Raw genomic sequence first — 22,072 nt, forward strand, 5'->3', positions numbered from 1 at the left:
AGAAGGATTGGATAGAGATTTTCTGCCCTAAGGCAGAAAACAGTGACAGTTAGCTGCCAATTGAGAGCCCTTGAGGTAACAGCCTATGCTTTGCCATAGCCTGAGTATCTGGAAAACCTAGAAACGGGTACTTTTTGTTGTATCTTTGGCAAAAAACAAACAAAAAAAAAACAAAACAAAAACTACCCAAGTTACTTATTCTCTGCTAAAGTCAGTGTACTAACCTCTAAGGAAACCATGTGTAAAGAATTATTATGCCAGTTTTCCAGATTATGATTTTTCAGTATTATGGCTTCCTTTTGAATCCTTCCCAAGTTCCCTTGAAATTGAAAGTTAGGGAGGCCAGAACCAGTCATACCATGTACACATTTAAGGTTAAGAAGTATTGCTTTATGACGTACTTACCCTTTTGTTTATTCCTTATTTTATTTTTCTCATATATTTTTGTTAGAGAACAGTAAACAATAATATTGCTAAATTCAGGTTTTAAATTTCTTGCTTTCCTGGTGTATTTGTTTTCTTGATTTCTTGTTTTCCTTAGAACACTGAAGGGAAAACACGTAGTGGGCAGACCCTACAAAGTTAGATGGTTGTCAGTATCCATTTGGTAATATGATATGCACCTGCCTTGATGCTTATGTATTCCTTACATTTTCTTCACTAATACCACTTTTGCCATAATCATACAGCTCAGAATATTTTAATGCTTGCATATTTTCCATTATAGCTATCCTTGTGTGGCATTCAATTGCCATGAAAGTAATTTTTTTTGTTTCTTTGCACCTCTTTTATTATTTGGCTGCGTCGGGTCTTTGTTGCGGCGCATGGGCTCTTTGTTGCAGCGTGCAGGCTTCCCTCTAGTTGTGGTGCATGGGCTGTAGAGCACACGGGCTCAGTAGTTGTGGCATACGGGCTGCATGTGGCATGTGGGATCTTGGTTACCCGACCAGGGATCAAACCTGCGTCCCCTGCATTGGAAAGCGGATTCTTAACCACTGGACCGTAAGGGAAGTCCCGCCATGCAAGTATTGATTTGAATAATTTGTTTATAGGAACTAGTTGTTTAACCATAACTGTTTTTATTTATGGTGCTTATAACCTCTGGAAAATATATACATATTTTGAACTGTGAACTTCAGGAGGGTTTAGAATTCTCAGTCATATTTGATGAATGGTCATACATCAACAAGCCAGTGTACACAGATGCCAGTCTCTCTTGAGTTGTAGGGGGATATTTGGTTGCTGTATGAATTCTTTGATATTTAGTAATCTATCAGATCATTTAAATTAATTTAAATAAAACAAAATTTAAAGGAGGAGTAAGTGCAACATAAGAGAATTCAGGCACAAAATAATCTTCTTTTAAAAATAATTCATAAGGTAATAAATTTAGGTTGCTAAATTTGTCAAATCAGTTTTTCTTAAAACTGTGTATGAAGAGATTACATTTCTTTAGGAATTTATTCTCCATATCATATTTTTGAATCATCAGTATCATATATAAAGTAATTTAGATAAGGTGTGGGACAGTTTAACTGAAACAGTCCTTTCAAGCTGAAACATTTAATTATTTATTTCAGTTTATTTATTTTGCTAAGTGCCAAAAAAATTTACTTCATCTGCCTTAAATTCATTATAACATCATAACTCTATGCACTTCTCCCCACAAAAGAAAGAAAAAGGAGTAGAAGTAAGCAATCAAATACAGGGGAGAGAACTTTTAGAGGGCAAGCTTAAGGTAGTTTTGAATTTAATAGGAATTTCATTTAACTGATACATAAAATGGGAACCAATAAAGACCAGGGGATTTAGCAGAAAAATATTTTTATCTTTTGACTTCATATCTTTCATTCCAACTAATTTAAACAACTCCTTAACTCTTATGATAGAAGGTGTGACAAAAGGAACAGTACATCACTATTAAAGTTCATAAGGAAGCTTTTGAAGATTGCTAACAATGACAGTTTTTATACTTGCTGAAACGTGCGGTATAGTTCTTTTACTCTGAAACCGACTATAAAATTTTAGTTACCCAACTTTGATTTTTCAGTGCCCTTCTATTTTTTTTTCCTACTGACCACCTTTGCCAGAAATAAGGGCCCTCACATAAAAGTTTTACAGATTGGTGAGGAGGAATAATAGTAATGTAAATTAAGTAGTTACTTCATTAGATTTACTCTTTTTAGGAATATTGTGATTCTCACCTTAACTATAAATTAGTCTGTCTAAGATTGTGTAAATTAATGGGAGAAAAAGTAAAGACCAGAGAAGCAAATGAGCTATAGTAAGGAAGTGGGCTCACCTCAGGTGGGAGAGAAGTGTCTTAGAGGTTTTAAAGACCATCAACTTGAGGAAGACATTTTAGCACCATATTCTGACAAGGATCTCAGTGAAAGCATTCGTAATGGGGTGGAGGCCTGGTACAGAAGATAATTTGTTTTGAATGGATCACAACATCATTTGTAAGTTAATCTTTTGGTATTATTTTACAGTTTGGAGAAAATGCTAATATGTTAACTGTATGTTTAAAAAAAAGTACATTTCAAAATATTGAATTTTATTGGGAGAAAATGGATGAAAATTATCTATTCCTCTACCAGAGGATATCTACATCTTTTGTATTTATCTTAATACTGCAATTTAAAAAAAAATCTCCAGACGTAAATATATCTTACCAAAGTTTTTCATAATGTACGGCAGCATCCTAACTTTTCTTTTCTTGTTCTTTTCCTAGCCCAAGTTCACAAATGACTTTTATTCAGTTTATTGGTTAGACCATGTGCTGATGACCCATTCATTCATTGCCCTTCATTGTGGTTCTGAACCCACATGTAATGCCCAGTCTTGGTCATCTCTCTTTGAGTAGGTCCCTATGGATCCCTAAGAGCATTTAATGAAAGACTCATAACACACCAGTTCAAACACATTACCACTGTCAGAAGACTACTTCAAAAGTGAATATTCTGTGGTTTTGATCAGTAGAATCATCCTTATAGTTAAATACTAAGAATTCTATTATGTATAGCTTTTATTACCATATTTGCAGATATTTCATTAAGTCCTCTTTAATAGACACATATAATAATAATGTTTTCAAAAACTGAACAAGATTCCATCTGAATTTATTACATTGATACTTTTAATTTAAGTAGCAAATTCCAAAATGATTTGCTATAGAAATTCTTTTAAAGTTTTTATTCCTGGAAAGTAAAAGTATAATTAAATTTAGAAAATTCTGTTAATACATATTTCAGAGAACAAATATCATTTGAGTGAAATGAGGGATAGCAAAGCTATAGTGTAACTGACATGTTTATAATGGAGTTCTAGCATTAATTAACCTATCATAGCAAGACTTTAAATTTTAGATATTATCTTTGCTTTATAATGAAGAGAGGAAAATGGGTCTTCCACAGCACCAAATTACTCTGAAATTAACAAATATTTGAGTAGCTACAAAGAAAACACCATGCACTTTTTTGGTCATTACACCTAATATTTATCATGTTAAAGTAATATCCAGGGGAAAAATGACCACATGGGGAAATTGATACAGCTGTATTTTGAATTGTCTCATGACAATAGATCCCTCACTTATTTTTTTTTTTTTTTTGTGGTACGCGGGCCTCTCACTGTTGTGGCCTCTCCCGTTGCGGAGCACAGGCTCCGGACGCGCAGGCTCAGCGGCCATGGCTCACGGGCCCAGCCACTCTGCGGCATGTGGGATCTTCCCGGACCGGGGCACGAACCCGTGTTCCCTGCATCGGCAGGCGGACTCTCAATCACTGCGCCACCAGGGAAAGCCCGATCCCTCACTTTCTGAAATAATTTCTTTAAGGGTTTTTCTTGATAAGCATTTAGGTTAACTTTAGTTCCCATTTCTAAAAGGCACAGATGGAACTGCTAACATGTATTTATTTTATGAATAAAGTAATAGTAACTGCCTGGGCCCTGACCATCATGGCCAGTGTCATTTTTGTCCATTTTATCATGTGATTTGTTCTTACATCTTTAAAGATATCTGATGGGCAGTCAGTGAGAAATACTTTCTCACTGGGATACTAATCTCTTGAGATAATCATTGAAAAAGGAATAATTTACTATTAGCTCCATAGAAACCACTGTATATAGTGCTAGTCAAGATTTGTGAGCTTCTTTTTTGCCCACATATTTAGGTTCAAATTAATGACCTTGGTGGCAACAGTATCTGATATTGTAATATCAGAGTATAGCATTTTCTAAATCTGTACAAGTCATTAGAAATAAAGCTTCCCTTTTTTTTTAGGTAGCCATCATCCACTTTACAGTGATTAAGAGGTTTATTTAAATTAATTTTGTATCCCTTCATGTAAAGCTTCCAGGAGATAATTGAACATGTGATTGTTTTTGTTATGATTGTTCAGTAAACATTTATTATCTATTATATAGATTATTTCACCTGAAGATTTTATTCTAAATATAACACCTTACTAATATGATTCATAAAATGCAATATAGGTATTTTAAATATAGCACTGTTGAAAATCAGAAGGCAAAGAAATGGTTGAGTCCATGTCACTAAGTTAAAATGTAAACGAAGCCTGATGGGAGGACTGGCTGCTTTTTTCCAGCCCAGAACATCTTTTCAATTCCTACTTATTCTTTCTTCCTTCAAATAAAAAAAGTACTATCCACCTACCAACTCAATAGATCTTTTCTTTATTGTTTACCTAAGTAGGGAAAAAAACTTCATATTTTCCATCTTTCATAACTGTATTGTGATTCAAGCTCATAAACTGAGAGGAAAAAACTTGAACATATAAGGAGTATTATTTTTTTAACATCTTTATTGGAGTATAATTGCTTTACAATGGTGTGTTAGTTTCTGCTTTATAACAGAGTGAATCTGCTGTATGTGTACATATGTCCCCATATCCCCTCCCTCTTGCGCCTCCCTCCCACCCTCCCTATCCACCCCTCTAGGTGGTCACAAAGCCCAGAGCTGATCTCCCTGTGCTATGTGACTGCTTCCCACTAGCTATCTGTTTTACATTTGGTAGCATATATATGTCCATGCCACTCTCTCACTTCGTCCCAGCTTACCCTTCCCCCTCCCCATGTCCTCAAGTCCATTCTCTACATCTGTGTCTTTATTCCTGTCCTGCCCCTAGGTTCTTCAGAACCTTTTTTTTGTTTTTAGATCCATATATATGTGTTAGCATACGCTATTTGTTTTTCTCTTTCTGACTTACTTCACTCTGTATGACAGACTCTAGGTCCATCCACCTCACTACAAACAATTCAATTTCGTTTCTTTTTTTTTTTTAATAAATTTATTTTTTTTATTTTTATCTTTGGCTATGTTGGGTCTTCATTGCTGTGCACGGGCTTTCTCTAGTTGCCGCGAGCAGGGGCTGCTCTTCATTGTGGTGCGCGTGCTTCTCATCGTGGTGGCTTCTCTTGTTGTGGAGCACGGGCTCTAGGTGCGTGGGCTTCAGTAGTTGTGGCACGCAGGCTCAGTAGTTGTGGCTCACAGGCTCTAGAGCTCAGGCTCAGTAGTTGTGGCACACGGGCTTAGTTGCTCCGTGGCATGTGGGATCTTCCTGGACCAGGGCTCGAACCCGTGTCCCCTACATTGGCAGGCGGATTGTTAACCACTGCGCCACCAGGGAATCCCTTGTTTCTTTTTATGGCTGAGTAATATTCCATTGTATATATGTGCCACATCTTTTTTTTTTTAAAACGTCTTTATTGGAGTATAATTGCTTTACCATGGCGTGTTAGTTTCTGCTGTATAACAAAGTGAATCAGCTATACATATACATATGTCCCCATATCTCTTCCCTCTTGCATCTCCCTCCCTCCCACCCTCCCTATCCCACCCCTCTAGGTGGTCTCAAAGCACAGAGCTGATCTCCCTGTGCTATGTGGCTGCTTCCCACCAGCTATCGGTTTTACATTTGGTAGTGTATATATGTCCATGCCACTCTCTCACTTTGTCCCAGCTTACCCTTCCACCTCCTCGTGTCCTCAAGTCCATTCTCTAGTAGGTCTGCATCTTTATTCCCATCCTGCCCCTAGGTTCTTCAGAGCCATTATTTTTTTTTTAGATTCCATACATATGTGTTAAGGTACGGTATTTGTTTTTCTCTTTCTGACTTATTTCACTCTGTATGAGACCCTAGGTCCATCCACCTCACTGCAAGTAACTCAACTTTGTTTCCTTTTATGGCTGAGTAATATTCCATTGTATATATGTGCCACATCTTCTTTATCCATTCATCTGTCAATGGACACTTAGGTTGCTTCCATGTCCTGGCTATTGTAGGTAGAGCTGCAGTGAACATTGTGGTACATGACTCTTTTTGAATTACGGTTTTCTCAGGGTATATGCCCAGTAGTGGGATTGCTGGGTCGTATGGTGGTTCTATATTTAGTTTTTTAAGGAACCTCCGGAGTATTATTATTTTTAAAAAGGGAAGTCATTTCTATTAGATTGAGTAAGAGGGTTTTTTTCCCCTTCTAATCTAAAACTTTAGGAGAATTTCAACATGATTTATAAAGGAATTTAGTATCTTGGCTTTCATTAACATAATAACAAATAAATGTAAATATTGGCAGTCCTATAAGCCTCCAACAGTTTTTGTGATATAAGAAAGTAGTGTTTAACTATTAGTGTTGCCATCGTAATTTCTTTAGTGTGGCTTCTTTACACACTTTCTCCAGTGACGCAAATACAGACATGATTTTTTGGAACATCAGACTTACGGCTGCCTTCTCTCTTCTTCATTACTTATGTTGGACAAACTGCCATTATCACTTGCCAAAAATAATCCCACAGTTCAGTAGACTTCAGTTTTGAGGTCTCTCATGTCCTCCTTAGACCACCAGTAGCTTTGTCTCTTGGAGATCAGAAATTGGACACTTCTTTTTGATGTTTAACAAACCAGACTCCGTTTCTTAACCTCTAAGGAAGAATATAGCAAAACAACAAATTTTCTAAGCAACATCTCTGGAAACATAGCAGCAAATCTCTTTGGAATGTGTCCTTTGGAACATAGGCCAAATTATTTTTGTATTGAGCTTTTAATCAGATTTGTATTAAGGTGATGATAATAGTAAAGTCTTTAATAGGGTAAGATATTATAGTTATATGTATTTTCCTTTATCTGTATTCATATACAGAAATGACTAAAGACTCACCAAACTTTAGTAGTATCTGTATTCTTGTGATGTAACCAGCTTCAAGAAACTAAGGATAAAATATGGAGGTTACAGATTCAGGCTTCTCTTATTCTTATACTGTAACCAATTCCATGAAACTAATGATAAAATAGGAAGCTTATCAAATTTCACCAACTTCCCTGTTCCTCAGTTCTCCCTTCCCACCTACTGCCTCCCCCTCTCCAACCCCATACCACTTTCTCTGCTATATTTTAGGAAACTTTTTTCAATCCTCACTTCTCCTCCCTTCTGTTTTCTCGGCTTCATAACTTATTTATATAACCTTTCCAATGATATCCTGTGGATTATGCTAAAGCATAATAAATAAATCACATAGTTGAGTTTGTCGAAAGACCTTATACCATCAAACCATAGTTAATAAAAACTGAGAGGTCTTTTTTTTAGTGACCTCTCCCGTTGCGGAGCACAGGCTCCGGATGCGCAGGCTCAGTGGCCATGGCTCACGGGCCCAGCCGCTCCGCGGCATGTGGGATCTTCCCGGACCAGGGCACGAACCCGTGTCCCCTGCATTGCCAGGTGGACTCTCAACCACTGCACCACCAGGAAAGCCCTGAGAGGTCTTTTTAAAGTATGACCTTAACTCTGCTCTTTTTCCCATTTCTCCCTAGCACTTCAGAGTTTTTTTAATGAAATGTTTCAAACTCCTAACTTTCCCTGTTATACTAAAGAGTTGAGTGACGTTTAATTATCAAGTAAAAATTTCCAACCTTGTAGTTCAAGTAGTCAGCTTTCTCCTCTACTATTAAAATTAAATAATTTTTATTACAAAGTTATTATTAAGTACATTTTATTTCAAAATCTTTCAAGTCTTAGCTCCAGATAATATATTTTTAAAGTGGTGCAAATTGTGATCTTGTGCTTACTTTATTCCAAATGTAAGAGTCTGTTCATGCTGGATGCCCCAAAACAAGTAATTGCTTTTTTTCTATCTTTCATTTATCCTTACACCTCATAAGCTAACGAAAGATCCAAAGTTTTATCTTCTAGCTTCTCTGTCTTCTTAACCTACCATATTTCACTTTTCAGAATACATTAAAGATTGCCCCATGGAACAGTATTGCTTTCAGAAGTATGGTTTTCAAGAGAATTCTATGATGATGCATTTATTTTCATCCATCTAGTATTTAGGTTGCATTTAAAGTGTCTCTTGTTTGCAGACATAGAGAACGAACTTGAGGACACGGGGAGGGGGAAGGGTAAGCTGGAACAAAGTGAGAGAGTAGCATTGACATATAAACACTACCAAATGTAAAATATATAGCTAGTGGGAAGTAGCCGCATAGCACAGGGAGGGTGGGAGGCAGAAGCAAGAGGGAGGGGATATGGGGATATATGTATACATATAGCTGATTTACTTTCTTATACAGCAGAAACTAACACACCATTGTAAAGCAATTATACTCCAATAAAGATGTTAAAAATATAAAGTGTCTTATTATCGGAGTCTTAACATTATATTTTACCAATTTATAATATAAAACGTAACAGTTATGAAAATGAATGCATAGATGGGCCTGTAAATGACAGCCTTGCCTCTTTCAGGAGAGAGTCTTCCGGGTAACCTGTGAATTTGAAAAACAAAAAAGCCTTTGCTTTCCCAACCTCCTGTAACCTAGCAAGCTGTAGAGAACTTTGACTTTTTCTCCTCCATAGCCAAAATCAGAGATTATGGTTGTAGAAGGCATCTTATGACTTTCTACAACAGTCTTTCTGGGGCTTTTTTTTTGGTGAGGATTAAATTTTTAATACATTTTCTGATTTTTAAAATGAGGATTGTAGTTAATAATCTGAACTTAATTTGGCAAGATCTGTAACATTTCTATGAGAGATACATGGTCATTAATTTTGAAAGCTCTGCATATTGAATTTATAATCCATTTGACTCATATTTTTTACATATACTTGCCTGTATATCAACACAGATTTATTGGATGAAATGTAAGATAAAATCAGCATTTTGGAGGGAAATAGCTGGACAAGTATATATTTGTTCTTTAAAATATTTTTGAAACAAGTTTATGTATGGATAGATTATTTGAAAATTTATATGTATGTTTCTGAGCCTTTGTGGGGTTTGTTTGTTTGTTTTGCGGTACGCGAGCCTCTCACTGTTGTGGCCTCTCCCGTTGTGGAGCACAGGCTCCGGATACACAGGCTCAGCGGCCGTGGCTCACGGGCCCAGCCGCTCCGCGGCATGTGGGATCTTCCCAGACTGGGGCACGAACCCGTGTCCCCTGCATCGGCAGGCGGACTCTCAACCACTGCGCCACCAGGGAAGCCCTGTGGTTTTTATTTTAAATAAGCTCATATCCCCTCTTCAAAACTCACCTCAGCAAATTCTTTGCTGGTCCTCAGCTCAGTCTGCCTTTCCTTGGGTCTAACCTTGCCCATTATGCAGGTCTCTGTTATCAATTTTATGACTGTATTGTGATCATCTTTTTAACAGATCTATTAGACTGTACTCTCTGAGGGCAGGGGCTGATTATGTTGTTATTTTCTCAGCATAAAGCACTGTGCTGCCATTGTGGTGTTAAACATTGAGGTGTGGGATTGTTATGTCAGAATTCTACCGCTAACCCCAGTAAATTTATTTCTAACCCTGTAAGATCCCTGAGACCAGAAAACAGACAATGGACAACTGCAGAAGAAAGCAAGGGAACCTTAGCTGGGTTAGTGCAGAAACTTCATGGTAGGGCTCTGCGAAATTGGATGGGAGCATCAGAGCTCCTAAGGCCTCTTCTGTACCTTAGGTTCAAAACTGAATGTCACACCTGGCTAGTGACAAGGGAGGGCCAAAGAGAAGAGTATGCAACAGCGTAGAGAGGTGATTGAGCTTTTTCCCACGTGGACTCTGGCTCAGCTTACCCTTTCTGCACATGGGATGAAAAGATATGAGGGAGAGGGTCCCAATCATGTATACAGCCTTTTAAAGCATGGTGACCCCACTTACTTCTGAAGGTGGTATAATCAAGGTCCTCAAATTTAACACATCTGATTAGTGTTTCCTCATCTTTGGGGCAAGAGGAGGAGTTGACAGAGAGACTTGATTGCATCTTCTCCCCTTAAAGCTTTATAAGTGAGCTTTCAATAAATGTTTATTTGTACATCAAATTAGTCCCCTTTTCAAGTAAATTTGTATTTATTTCTGACATATCCTCTTCTTACTGTTTTGATGTTCTTATCCTGAACTTTGAAATTCACATGTTCTCAATGTTTTTGTGACTTATACACTTCTAGGATTATCATTACATGGTGTTTGTATTGGTATAGAGAAGATGTGTAATATAATCCCAAGAGAGTTCTTGAATTCTATTTGACCTTTTTGCATAATGTGTCCAAGTGAAATTGGACCATTTACTTATGAAAAGAACATTGACATAGCTATACTTAAGAGTAGAAAGCTCTGAAATCTTTATTTGAAAAGACATTTATTCATATTGTTAAGTATTCATGACACCATCCCAGCCAAGGCCTTAATCATTTGACTTATCAATGTTTTCTTTCTTTTGGTGATATAAGAAGAGTGAGAATATGATATCTGGCTTCTATCCAGCAGAATTAGTAATAGATAAGCTCAAATTATTTAATCTGGGCTTATGTGGTACTAGATAGCACTAATTCCATTAAGTCAGTTAAAATGTATCTTATTAGATTATTCAAGTGCTATGCACATACTAATATAAAAGCAAAATAGAGCTATTTTAAATAATGAACCATCTAAAAGGAGGCTTTTTTTCCTGGCTTCTATTTTTTATTTTTTTCCAGTTTTATTGAGAAATAATTGACATACATCACTGAAAAGTTTAAGGTGTACAGCATGATGGTTTGTTTCACGTATATTGTGAAATGATTACCACAGTAGGTTTAGTTAACATCCATCACCTCATATAGATACAATAAAAAGAAAAGAAAATAAATTCACCTGTGATGAGAACTCTCAGGATCTACTCTGTTAACACTGCCGTATGATATAAGGAAAAGTTATCTATAGTCATCATGTTGTATATTACATCCCCAGTACTTACTTATTTTATAACTAAGTTTGTACCTTTTGACCATCTTCCTCCTGTTCCTCCTACCCCCACCCTCTGCCTCTGGCAACCACAAGTCTGATCTCTTTTTCTATGAGTTTGTTTTGTTTTGTTTTTAGATTCCATATATAAGCGAGATCAAACAGTATTTGTCTTTCTCTGTCTGACTTATTTCACCTAGCATTATGCCTTCAAGATCCACCCATGTTGTCACAAACAGTAGGATTTTCCTGTTTTTTATGGCTGAATAATATTCCATTGTGTATATATACACTCTTTATCCATTCATCCTTCAGTGGACACCTAGGTTATTTCCATGTCTCGGCTATTGTAAATAGTGCTGCTATGAATATGGGAATGCAGACATCTTTTCAAGTTGGTGTTTCTGGGTTTTTTGGGTATACTCCCAGAACTGGAATTGCTGAATCATATGGTAGTTCTATTTTTAATTTTTTGAGAAAACTCCATACCGTTTTCCACAGTGGCTGTACCAATTTACAATCTCACAAACAATGCGCAGGGTTTTCTTTTCTCCACATCCATGCCAGTGTTTGTTATCTCTTGTCTTTTGATCATGGCCATTCTAACAGGCATGAGGTGATATCTCATTGTGATTTTAATTCACGTTTCCCTAGTGACTAGTGATGTTGAGCATCTTTTCATGTATCTCTTGGCCATTCATATATCGTCTTCGGAAAAATGTCTTTTCAGGTTCTTTGCCCATTTTTTAATTGAATTATTTGGTTTTTTGCTCGAGTTGTATGAATTCTTTATATATTTTGGATATTAACCTCTTACCAGATATATGGTTTGCAAATATTTTTTCCCATTTCGTAGGTTGTCTTCCCACTTTTTTTTTAATAAATTTTATTTATTTTTATTTTAATAAATTTTATTTATTTTAGTTTTGGCTGCATTGGGTCTTTGTTGCTGTGCACGGGCTTTCTCTGGTTGCGGCGAGTGGGGGCTACTCTTCGTTGCTGTGTGTGGGCTTCTGATCGCGGTGGCTTCTCTTGTTGCAGAGCACAGGCTCTAGGTGCACAGGCTCAGGAGTTGTGGCACATGGGCTTAGTTGCTCCACGGCATGTGGGATCTTCCATACCAGGGCTCGAACCCATGTCACCTGCACTGGCAGGCGGATTCTTAACCACTGCACCACCAGGGAAGCCCAGTTTTCCCACTCTCTTGATGGTTTCTTTTACTGTGTAGCTTTGTAGCTACATGTAGCTTGATGTAGTCTCACTTGTTTATTTTTTACTTTGTCTCTTATGCTTTAGGTATGATTTCCATAATATCATTACTAGACCCATGTCAAGGAGCTTTTTTTCTATGTTTTCTTCTAGGAGTTTCATAGTTTCAGGTCTTACATTTAAGTCTTTAATCCATTTCAAGTTAATTTTTATGAGTGGTACAAGATATAGGGGTCAAGTTTTACTCTTTTATGTGTGAATATCCAATTTTCCCAGCACCATTTATTGAAGAGACTGTTTTCTCCATTGAGTATTCTTGGCTCCCTTGTCAAATATTTGTTGCTTGGGTTTATTTCTGGGCTTTTGATTCTGTTCCATTGGTTTATTTGTCTGTTTTTATGAAGGAGGTATATTTAATAATTGAATTATTATCTTGTGTTCTTTGCTTAGGGTGTTCCAGTCATGGCAATAAGAAACAAAATGATATCAGAAGGACTAGACCCAGATCTTCTTGAGTAAGTAATTCTTCTAATATAATGATATTACTGCCAAGATGATGAGTTTATCAGTGATAATAAAAATATTTCAAGCTCTATATGTTTTTCCTATACAGTGTTTTATGGTTGAGGAGACCACCTTCATAGACAGTGTCTCTGCTATGTTTAAAAAGTGAAAAATCTATGCTATGCTACTAAAACTAGCCTTAAGACATTTTAGGAGTAGTTTCAATAGATTGATGATGAATCTGTATATGCAAAAGGGATAGAATTTGACGACAGTTTTGTTGCACAGCAGTAGTGTCTTCAAGAAGCAGTGCTCTTTTTCTTCCCATGCTTTTTTCCTCCCTCCCTCCCTCCTTCCCTCCATCTCTCTCTCTCTCTCTCTCTCTCTCTCTTGAATTATCTATAGTTTTTTATTTAAGACCTTAGTGTATAGGAAATTTACTCTACATGATCTAGGTTGAGCCAGATGGGGAAATAAATAGAGTAACTCTAAGTCCACAGTAATGGTTATTAGAAACTAGATATTGTTTTGTGTGAGTTTTATAAAAAAAATTTTGAGAAATGCTGAAAATTTGTGGCTCAGAAATTTGACAGTAATTTACTCCATCCAGACAAACCTGGCTACATAGCTCATCCTGAGTAAAATATATCATAATGGATTATTCAGAACTAGTCTCCTTTGCAAGTATCTAGACACTTATAAAGAGTCTTTCCAGTTTGGGATTTTAGTTCACCCCAATGTATTTAGCTATGGTAGCTATGCAGGCATTCATACTGTACTAGCAGTATACTTCGGAATTTTTCTTGGCTCTCAGCCCTTCAAGAAAATGTATGCAGTTTTCCCCTCATATATACAATCTTTTCCTCATATTTTATCTTTCAAAATATGAAATTTAAGAATTTTTTAGAAGTCTGCAGGAACAGATTTCCCACATGTATCTCCATTTAGTATGTATTTCAGTAGCAAACAGTTCAAGTACAATGGTATAATTGGTAATTTGAACTAAAGCATCTCCAGGATATTTGGCATTTGCTCTGGAAATTGTTTCTGACACACTTTAAAAGCAGATGGATTGTGACATATACTTTAATGTGAATTGAACATATGGGTCTAATCCATTTTGGTACTTATTGGAATATCTTTAACATTGACTGTGACCTCTTTTTTGCTTCTGGAAATACACAGTAGACCTTCTATACTAACAGAGAGCTACAATGACCTTTAAAATCATGATTTTTCTCTTTAGAGAAAATGTAATAAATGGAAAACTAACAGCCCTATAAGCTATAGGGCCTATAAGCAGCCTTATAAGTGCTATAATCCAGTCCCTTTACCCCCTACTGGCTTCACTTCATCCTCTGCCCAGCCTAAACCTACTTCATTATCCTTTACTTCAACCATCTACCCACACTAGCAACTTGAAAGTCACCCTTGATTCAGCCCTTCTCTCTACCCCTTAACATGTCAGTCACTGTGATTTTCTCTTTTTTAATCTCTCACATCTGATCACATGCCTCCATACCATTGCTGTTTAGTTCAAGCCCTCATCGTTTTTCACCTGAATTATTATAATAACTCCTGGTTGGTTTTCCTATTCTCTTTCAACCTGTCACTAAAAACTTAGTGGATCTCTTCATATAGTTCATCTGTTCATACATACAAATCTTTCTGTGATTCTCCACTGCCTTTAACATATAGCCTAACATCTTAGAATTGCAAATAAATGCTTTTATCATCAAGACTCAAGCTTCATTTCTTGCCATTCATCCATACTTCCCTATCTCCTGCAGCTGTAGCAAACTACTGGCATTTCTCTGAATGTATCATTATCCTGGTGTCTTTGAATGTTTGTATTCCTCCCCATGGCACTTCCTTCCCCCATCTTAAATGGCCAGGCTGACTTCATATTCTTAAAGAGTCCATTTAGGTATCGCCATCTTAAGAAGTCCATGGATGGGACTTCCTGGCGATCCAGTGGTTAAGAATCCGACTTCCAATGCAGGGGATGGGGGTTCGATCCCTGGTCAGGGAACTAATATCCCACATGCTGTGGGGCAGCTAAGCCCACATGCCACAACTACTGAGCCCAAGCACCACAACTAGAGAGCCTTGTGCCACAACTACAGAGCCCACATGCTCTGGAGCCTGCCACAACTACTGAGCCCATGCACCTCAACTGCTGAGCCTGCGCGCTCTGGAGCTTGCACGCCACAACTAGAGAGAAGCCTGCATGCTGCAACGAAAGATCCTGCGTGCCACAACTAAGACCCAACACAGCCAAAAATAAATAAATAAATATTAAAAAAGAAAAAAGAAGTCCATGGATGACAACCAAGGGGAGAATCCCCAGGACTCCCAATACTTCCTTGATGTATCTCACTTAGCAAGTTTGAGGGCATGTCATTAAAAATGGTCTGTAAACGTTGAGAAACATTCAGTTGCAAAGTGGTGCCAAGTTTTAGGGTGGAATTCCAGTAACAGTTAACGTTGTCTTAACAGAAAAACTCAGCCTCAACCACAGCCTGGAGCCTGAATTCTGACCCATTACCTCACAAGTACATGCCATTGGTCACAAGGGGCGCTGGTTGGAATAGGGTGACTCACTATAACCTATCACCACTACCACTAGAAAACCAGCTCCCACTACATTTAGCTAGATATAAGTGAAATCAATCACCTTGTTAAGGAGGAATTCTGGCACTTTGGGAATCATGTTCACATAAAAGTTAAGGAGCCTCGCTTTGAGGGGAAAGTCTGAGATGATAAAGGAGAAGAAAATGTGCCATCCAAGGAAAGAGTGTACTTTTATTTAGAATCTTATGTACATATTTAGCTCAGCCAAGAGCTTTCAGTAAAGACTGTTCTTTTGTCTTTTAAGTATAAACATACACTTCTTCTGTTAGCTTTAGGTAGTAAGACAGATTCTTATTACTGTAAGAAGAAATAGTCTAGATCTGTTTGCACTGAGCAAAGAGCAAAACTGAGGTTAATATAGAAATAAATACTGATCAGAAAATACATTGTTATTCAGTTGGCTTGTGTATATAACAGTTTGGAAGCTGACAGTACATAATTTTGCTATGTTGTTTTTGTTTATTTTTTAACATCTTTATTGGAGTATAATTGCTTTACAATGTTGTGTTAGTTTCTGCTTTATAACAAAGTGAATCAGCTATATGTATATATATATCCCCATATTCCCTCCCTCTTGTGTCTCCCTCCCACCCTCTCTATCCCACCCCTCTAGGTGGTCACAAAGCACCAAGCTGATCTCCCTGTGCTATGCAGCTGCTTCCCACTAGCTAGCTATTTTACATTTGGTAGTGTATATGTGTCCATGCCACTCTCTCACTTCGTCCCAGCTTACCCTTCCCCCTCCCCGTGTCCTCAAGTCCATTCTCTACATCTGCGTCTTGATTCCTGAGGTGGATGGACCTAGAGTCTGTCATACAGAGTGAAGTAAGTCAGAAAGAGAAAAACAAATAGCGTATGCTAACACATATATATGGGATTGAAAAAAAAATGGTTCTGATGAACCTAGGGAGAGTACGTAATTTTGAACCAAAACAGTTTACATGATAAGGGAGAAGAAACCCTGGCTATTTTCCTTCAAAAATGACTATCACTGAAATTTAGAAAGTCTATAAACCTGAAGAAAATCCCTGATAATTACCAAATAAATAGTATTTGTTTGCTACTTCTGATTATTTAATATTCTTACAAATCCAAGTTTTTGAAAATAACAGTAGTGCTTATATAACCAAGAATTCGTTCTTTTTAGCTTGTAAAAATTAGTAAAAAAAAAAATGCTGTAAAATCAAAAGATATGTGAAAGAGTCTCTTTTTCACCATCATACTCAAAAGAGTTTAAGGGGAAAGAAAATGGAAAATTTTAAGTTTTATCTGTTTTAGAAATATAGAACAGGTAAATCATGCCTTATAAATATTTTCAATCAATGCCTAGATTTTTCTTACCAGAAAAAAAAAATGTTTCTTCTTATCCTGTTCTATGCTTACATTTATGTCCCATAACTAAGGTTACTATTATTACCTAGTAATTACTACTTTTACTACTCCAACATAGACTAGCCTCTGGACCTGTCCATCAAGAGACGAAATTCATGATGGTTAAGGCTCAGGCTAAGGCAGACTTTAGAAATAGTCTACTTGCTGGGGTCCAGATTCTGCCCTGCCACTTTCTAGCTATATGATCTTGCACTAATTACCTAATCAATCTATTCATCAGTTTCCTCATCAGTAAATGGGAAATAGAAGAGTTCACCCTTTATAGAGTTGTTCAGACTGAGTAAGAGAATGATGTAAGCACTTAGCACAGCTCTGGACAAACAGTAAATGTTAGTTGTGATTTATGAATGTTTTAACGGAGAAATCTGTAGCAAGTTCTAAACAATTGTATTTACCAGGCTTTTGGATCCCAACTTGTTTAGAGTCCTGTTGTTGCCTGTGTACCACTGTGTTCTCCACAAAGACGTATTTAACGTACACAGAGTAATTATCCTTTTGAGTTATACTCTCTGTTTTCCCAAACTGAAAAATCTATATTTTAAACTTTGTAGTAAAGAACAGACTTCTGGGGCTTCCCTGGTGGAGCAGTGGTTAAGATTCCTCCTGCCAATGCAGGGGACACGGGTTCGAGCCCTGGTCCAGGAAGATCCCACATGCCGCGGAGCCACCAAGCCCATGCACCACAACTACTAAGGCTGCACTCTAGAGCCCGCGAGCCACAACTACTGACCCCGTGTGCCACAACTACTGAAGCCTGTGCACCTAGAGCCCGTGCTCTGCAGCAAGAGAAGCCACCACAATGAGAATCCCACGCACTGCAACAGAGTAGACCCCACTCACCGCAACTAGAGAAAGCCTGCACGCAGCAACAAAGACCCAACACAGCCAAAAATAAATAAATTAAATAAATACAAAAAACAAAAAAATAGAAATAAAGAACAAACTTCTGAAATTGAAATTTAACTGGTCACACTCTTAATAGGAGGGTGCAGTTTGTAGCATACTGATATGGCTAAAGAAAGCAAGTTACTTTGCAGGCTTTAAACAGAACCAGCTCAGCTGGCATTTGTCCTGGACTTATCTATTCAAAGTACATTTATACCTTCCTCCCAGCCTGTGGAATGACCATGACTATGGTTGCCAGAAATAGAAGTAACCACCTCAGCCTACTTGTCACTGAGACGAGAGGAGATTCATTAGTGTTAACCAAACAGATACTGGAAAGCAAGAAAACTTTATTTAATTATATTTAAGGCATATCCAGCAGATTTTCCTGCCCTCTAATGGAATACCTTATCTGCCAATGATCTTCGTCTGTCTCCTGCTACAGAACAATATAATGGATTAAAGGTTGGGTTTTGGCTGGTTACGGATAGAATTGATCTCAATTCCCCGACTGAACAATTCCAGAAATAGGGTTTTTTTGTTTTTTTTGTCTTTAATATTTATTTTATTTATTTATTTGGCTGTACCGGGTCTTAGTTGTGGCATGGGGTATGTTCTTTGCAGCGTGCAGGATCTTTAGCTGTGGCATGGAGGATCTTTATTTGCAGCATGCGGGATGTTTTAGTTGCAACATACGGGATCTAGTTCCCTGACCTGGGATTCAACCTGGGCCCCCTGCATTGGGAGTGTGGAGTCTTAACCACTGGACCACCAGGGAAGTCCCCCAAAATAGGTTTTTTTACTTGTTCCATTTTTTTAGTTTTTGCTGAGCTGGGATTCCATTCAGGGTAATTACCTTGACCACTGGCTGGCAGACTGACTAGAAAGTATAGGACAGAAAAAAAACAATGTCAGAAAATTGTGATTAGTCCACTGTTGGAGACCTTGATCACAAGAGTAAGAAATAATAAAAATATCAAAGAGGTGGTGTTAAAAAGCAGTTATGGGTCTTCCCTGGTGGCTCAGTGGTTAAGAACCTGCCTGCCAATGCAGGGGACACGGGTTCGAGCCCTGGTCTGGGAAGATCCCACATGCCACGGAGCAACTAAGCCCATGCACCACAACTACTGAGCCTGTGCTCTAGAGCCCACAAGCCACAACTACTGAGCCCGCGTGCCACAACTACTGAAGCCCACACGCCTAGAGCCCGTGCTCCACAACGAGAAGCCATCGCAATGAGAAGCCCGTGCACCACAACGAAGAGTAGCCCCTGCTTGCTGTAACTAGAGAAAAAGCCCGTGCGCAGCAACAAAAGACCCAACGCAGACAAAACTAAAATAAATAAATATATTTAAAAAAAGCAGTTGTGGTCTTCCAGTGTCTAGCAAGCAAGAGATAGAGAGTTGTTGGAAGTAAAGAACCCCAAGGTAAACAGCAGAAACCCATCTTACCTAGGACGGCTGGCTTTCTTTTTCTTTATGCTATTAGACATTACATTGTTTCTCTGGCTCTGGGAATCTGCCACAGATTCCCACAAAGGGCGGGACATACCTGTCTTGATGGGCATTCAGAAATGGAAAGACCAAAGTATGTGTAGTTTGAGTAAATGTAATGCTGAAGTAAGTCTTACTGGTTACTATGTAACATCAAAGTCAAAATTGTCTTTTTTTTTTTTTTTTAACTACCCCAAATGTCTTTATGTAGTCACTGCAATCTCAGTTCAGGAATTCAGTGTTTTGCTATTTCCTTAAGACCACTTATTGCCATTGCATAAAGCTCTGAGAACAACACTAATTGACAAGTATAATGTGACGTTAAAACTTTGTATGTGCTCTAGTTGATATTGAAAAGTGATTTGAATGATAACTATTGCACCCTCTCCCCACAATCCTCCTACTCAGCAGTAGTTTTACTAACAATGTTTTTGCCACTTAATCTGCTTTACATTCAACTGTTTTAAATTTAAAGAAAATTAAAAATATCTTTAAACTATTTACCTACATAAATAAATGTTTTTCCAAAGAATGTTTATGTTGTTTGGTGTCCTTAAAGTGGCTGTGGTTTTAAACACGAATATAAATATCTCTTTAATGAAAACAAATCAAAGCAATGATATTTGTATTTTAAGACTCAGTTTATGTACAGGATCAGAAAAACTAACTCAAACTAGCTTAAGCAAAAAGGAAAGTTATTGACTCACAAACCTAAGAAGTCTAAGTAGGACAGAATCAGGGGCGCAGCGCCATCAGTACTGGCTGGCTGGTGTTCTTTCTCACCTGGCACCTCTGTCCACCTTTACTCCTTGGCATAATCATCCACTTCTCTCCTACTGCTGATGAGCTTCCTTTCCTCCTGGAAAACAAGGAACTAGCAAATAATATTTGCTTTATATTGTAAATAGCTATAATATTGCTAGTTTTTGCCAACTGAAAGGAAAGAGAACCCCTTTTCCATAATCCAAGGCTCATTTCTGGGGACGCATTCTGATTGTCGTGCTTGGGTTATGAGCACTCCCTTGAATTGATCTCTTTCCAGGTAAAGAGATTCTTCTGACCTGCCAGGCCTGGATTATGTGACTGTAACAAAGAAAGAGTATAAGGAAGGGATGAGGGCAATAGGGATTGTGGTTGATAGTCTTATTTATTCCCATAAATGGGAGAAAGGTGACAAATAAAATGCACACAGCATCTGGTATGCTAAAAATTACTGATTTGTATTGTATATGGTTAGTACTTCCTTCTTTCCTTTCCTTTCTAAATTTTGGCTCACTTTTAGTTCAGGTCAACCTAGTAACTTCTTTGAAAATACTTCTTTTTAAACAAATTAAACTTAGTAAAGAGTTTAAAGTTAAACTTTAAAAAATTTTGCTTTTACTAAGACTTTTATTGATAATCTGGATGCCACAAATTATATAAATATGCTTATTAAAATGTAGCTACCAAGCTAGTGTTTTCTATTGTAACTACTAAAGGTTGAGATTTTAGAAAAATATACATGATAAATCATGAATATACTTATGACTTTATATATTTTTCTGCATTTTGCTGATGTACTCTTTTTTAGTGATTCACTTATATGTTTAAACTATTGAGAGGATTATGCAGTCTTCATTTCAGATTTTAGTAATGAAGTGTAGCCAGTAGTTTAAAGTAGCAACCTTTTTAAACATATCTTTAAAACTTTTCTATGAAGAAATTTACAACAAACATTTCATATATATATATATATATATATATATATATATGGTCAAGCAAGAGCAATTCTGATCATAACATAAAAAGCCAAATTTCTGTTCCCCCTAAGAATATGAATATCCAGTCTGGAAATGATGTTGTGAGTTCTATTATTATATTAACATTTGTAAAGCTTTTTTTTTTTTTTAATGTATTTATTTATGGCCGTGTTGGGTCTTCATTTCTGTGCAAGGGCTTTCTCTAGTTGTGGCAAGCGGGGGTCACTCTTCATCGCGGTGCGCAGGCCTCTCACTATCGCGGCCTCTGTTGTTGCGAATCACAGGCTCCAGACGCGCAGGCTCAGTAATTGTGGCTCACGGGCCCAGCCGCTCCGCGGCATGTGGGATCTTGCCAGACCAGGGCTCGAACCCATGTCCCCTGCATTGGCAGGCGGACTCTCAACCACTGCGCCACCAGGGAAGCCCTGTAAAGCTTTTATAAGTTATAAAATGCTTTCATGTATTACCTCATTTGAGTCTCATGATTTTTGAAGTTTTTCTCTTTTATGTACAAAAGGAACTCTAGTGTGTAGCTTTTCTTTTGTTTTCATAGCAATTCCAATTCAAAATAGCTTTAAATTTCTTTTCTTTTATTTATTTATTTTTGGCTGCTTTGGGTCTTCGTTGCTGTGCACGGGCTTTCTCTAGTTGCAGTGAGTGGGGGCTGCTCTTCGTTGTGGTGCATGGGCTTCTCATTGTGGTGGCTTCTCTTGTTGCAGAGCACGGACTCTAGGTGTGTGGACTTCAGTAGTTGCAGTGCACAGGCTCAGTAGTTGCGGTGCACAGGCTCAGTAGTTGTGGCACACGGGCTTAGTTGCTCCGCAGCATGTGGGATCTTCCCGGACCAGGGGTCGAACCCGTGTTCCCTGCATTGGCAGACGGATTCTTAACCGCTGCATCACCAGGGAAGCCCTAAATTTATTTTAAAATGAATGAGGGCAAACAAAAGTATTGGTGAGAATATGAACCTTGTGCACTGT

At 37.7% G+C, this 22,072-nt stretch overlaps 1 protein-coding gene across 3 annotated transcripts in view; it reads left to right on the plus strand.

The window, feature by feature from the left end:
- Positions 1 to 22,072, plus strand: part of WASHC3 (WASH complex subunit 3) — a 137,346-nt gene that overhangs the window by 24,090 nt on the left and 91,184 nt on the right. For 2 of the 3 annotated variants that reach the window (XR_012324225.1, XM_004319055.4), the window contains exon 6: positions 12,896 to 12,960. Coding sequence is in view for 2 of the 3 variants with exons in the window: in XM_004319055.4 (XP_004319103.1) it covers positions 12,896 to 12,960 (65 nt within the window). In the remaining variant the exon portion in view is untranslated. Of the gene's footprint in view, positions 1 to 12,895; positions 12,961 to 17,526; positions 19,568 to 22,072 lie in introns of those variants that run through there. The other variant, XM_073788282.1, reaches the window with a different exon arrangement.

Source organism: Tursiops truncatus, chromosome 11 (genome assembly GCF_011762595.2).
Source record: "Tursiops truncatus isolate mTurTru1 chromosome 11, mTurTru1.mat.Y, whole genome shotgun sequence".
NCBI classification, from domain to species: domain Eukaryota; kingdom Metazoa; phylum Chordata; class Mammalia; order Artiodactyla; family Delphinidae; genus Tursiops; species Tursiops truncatus.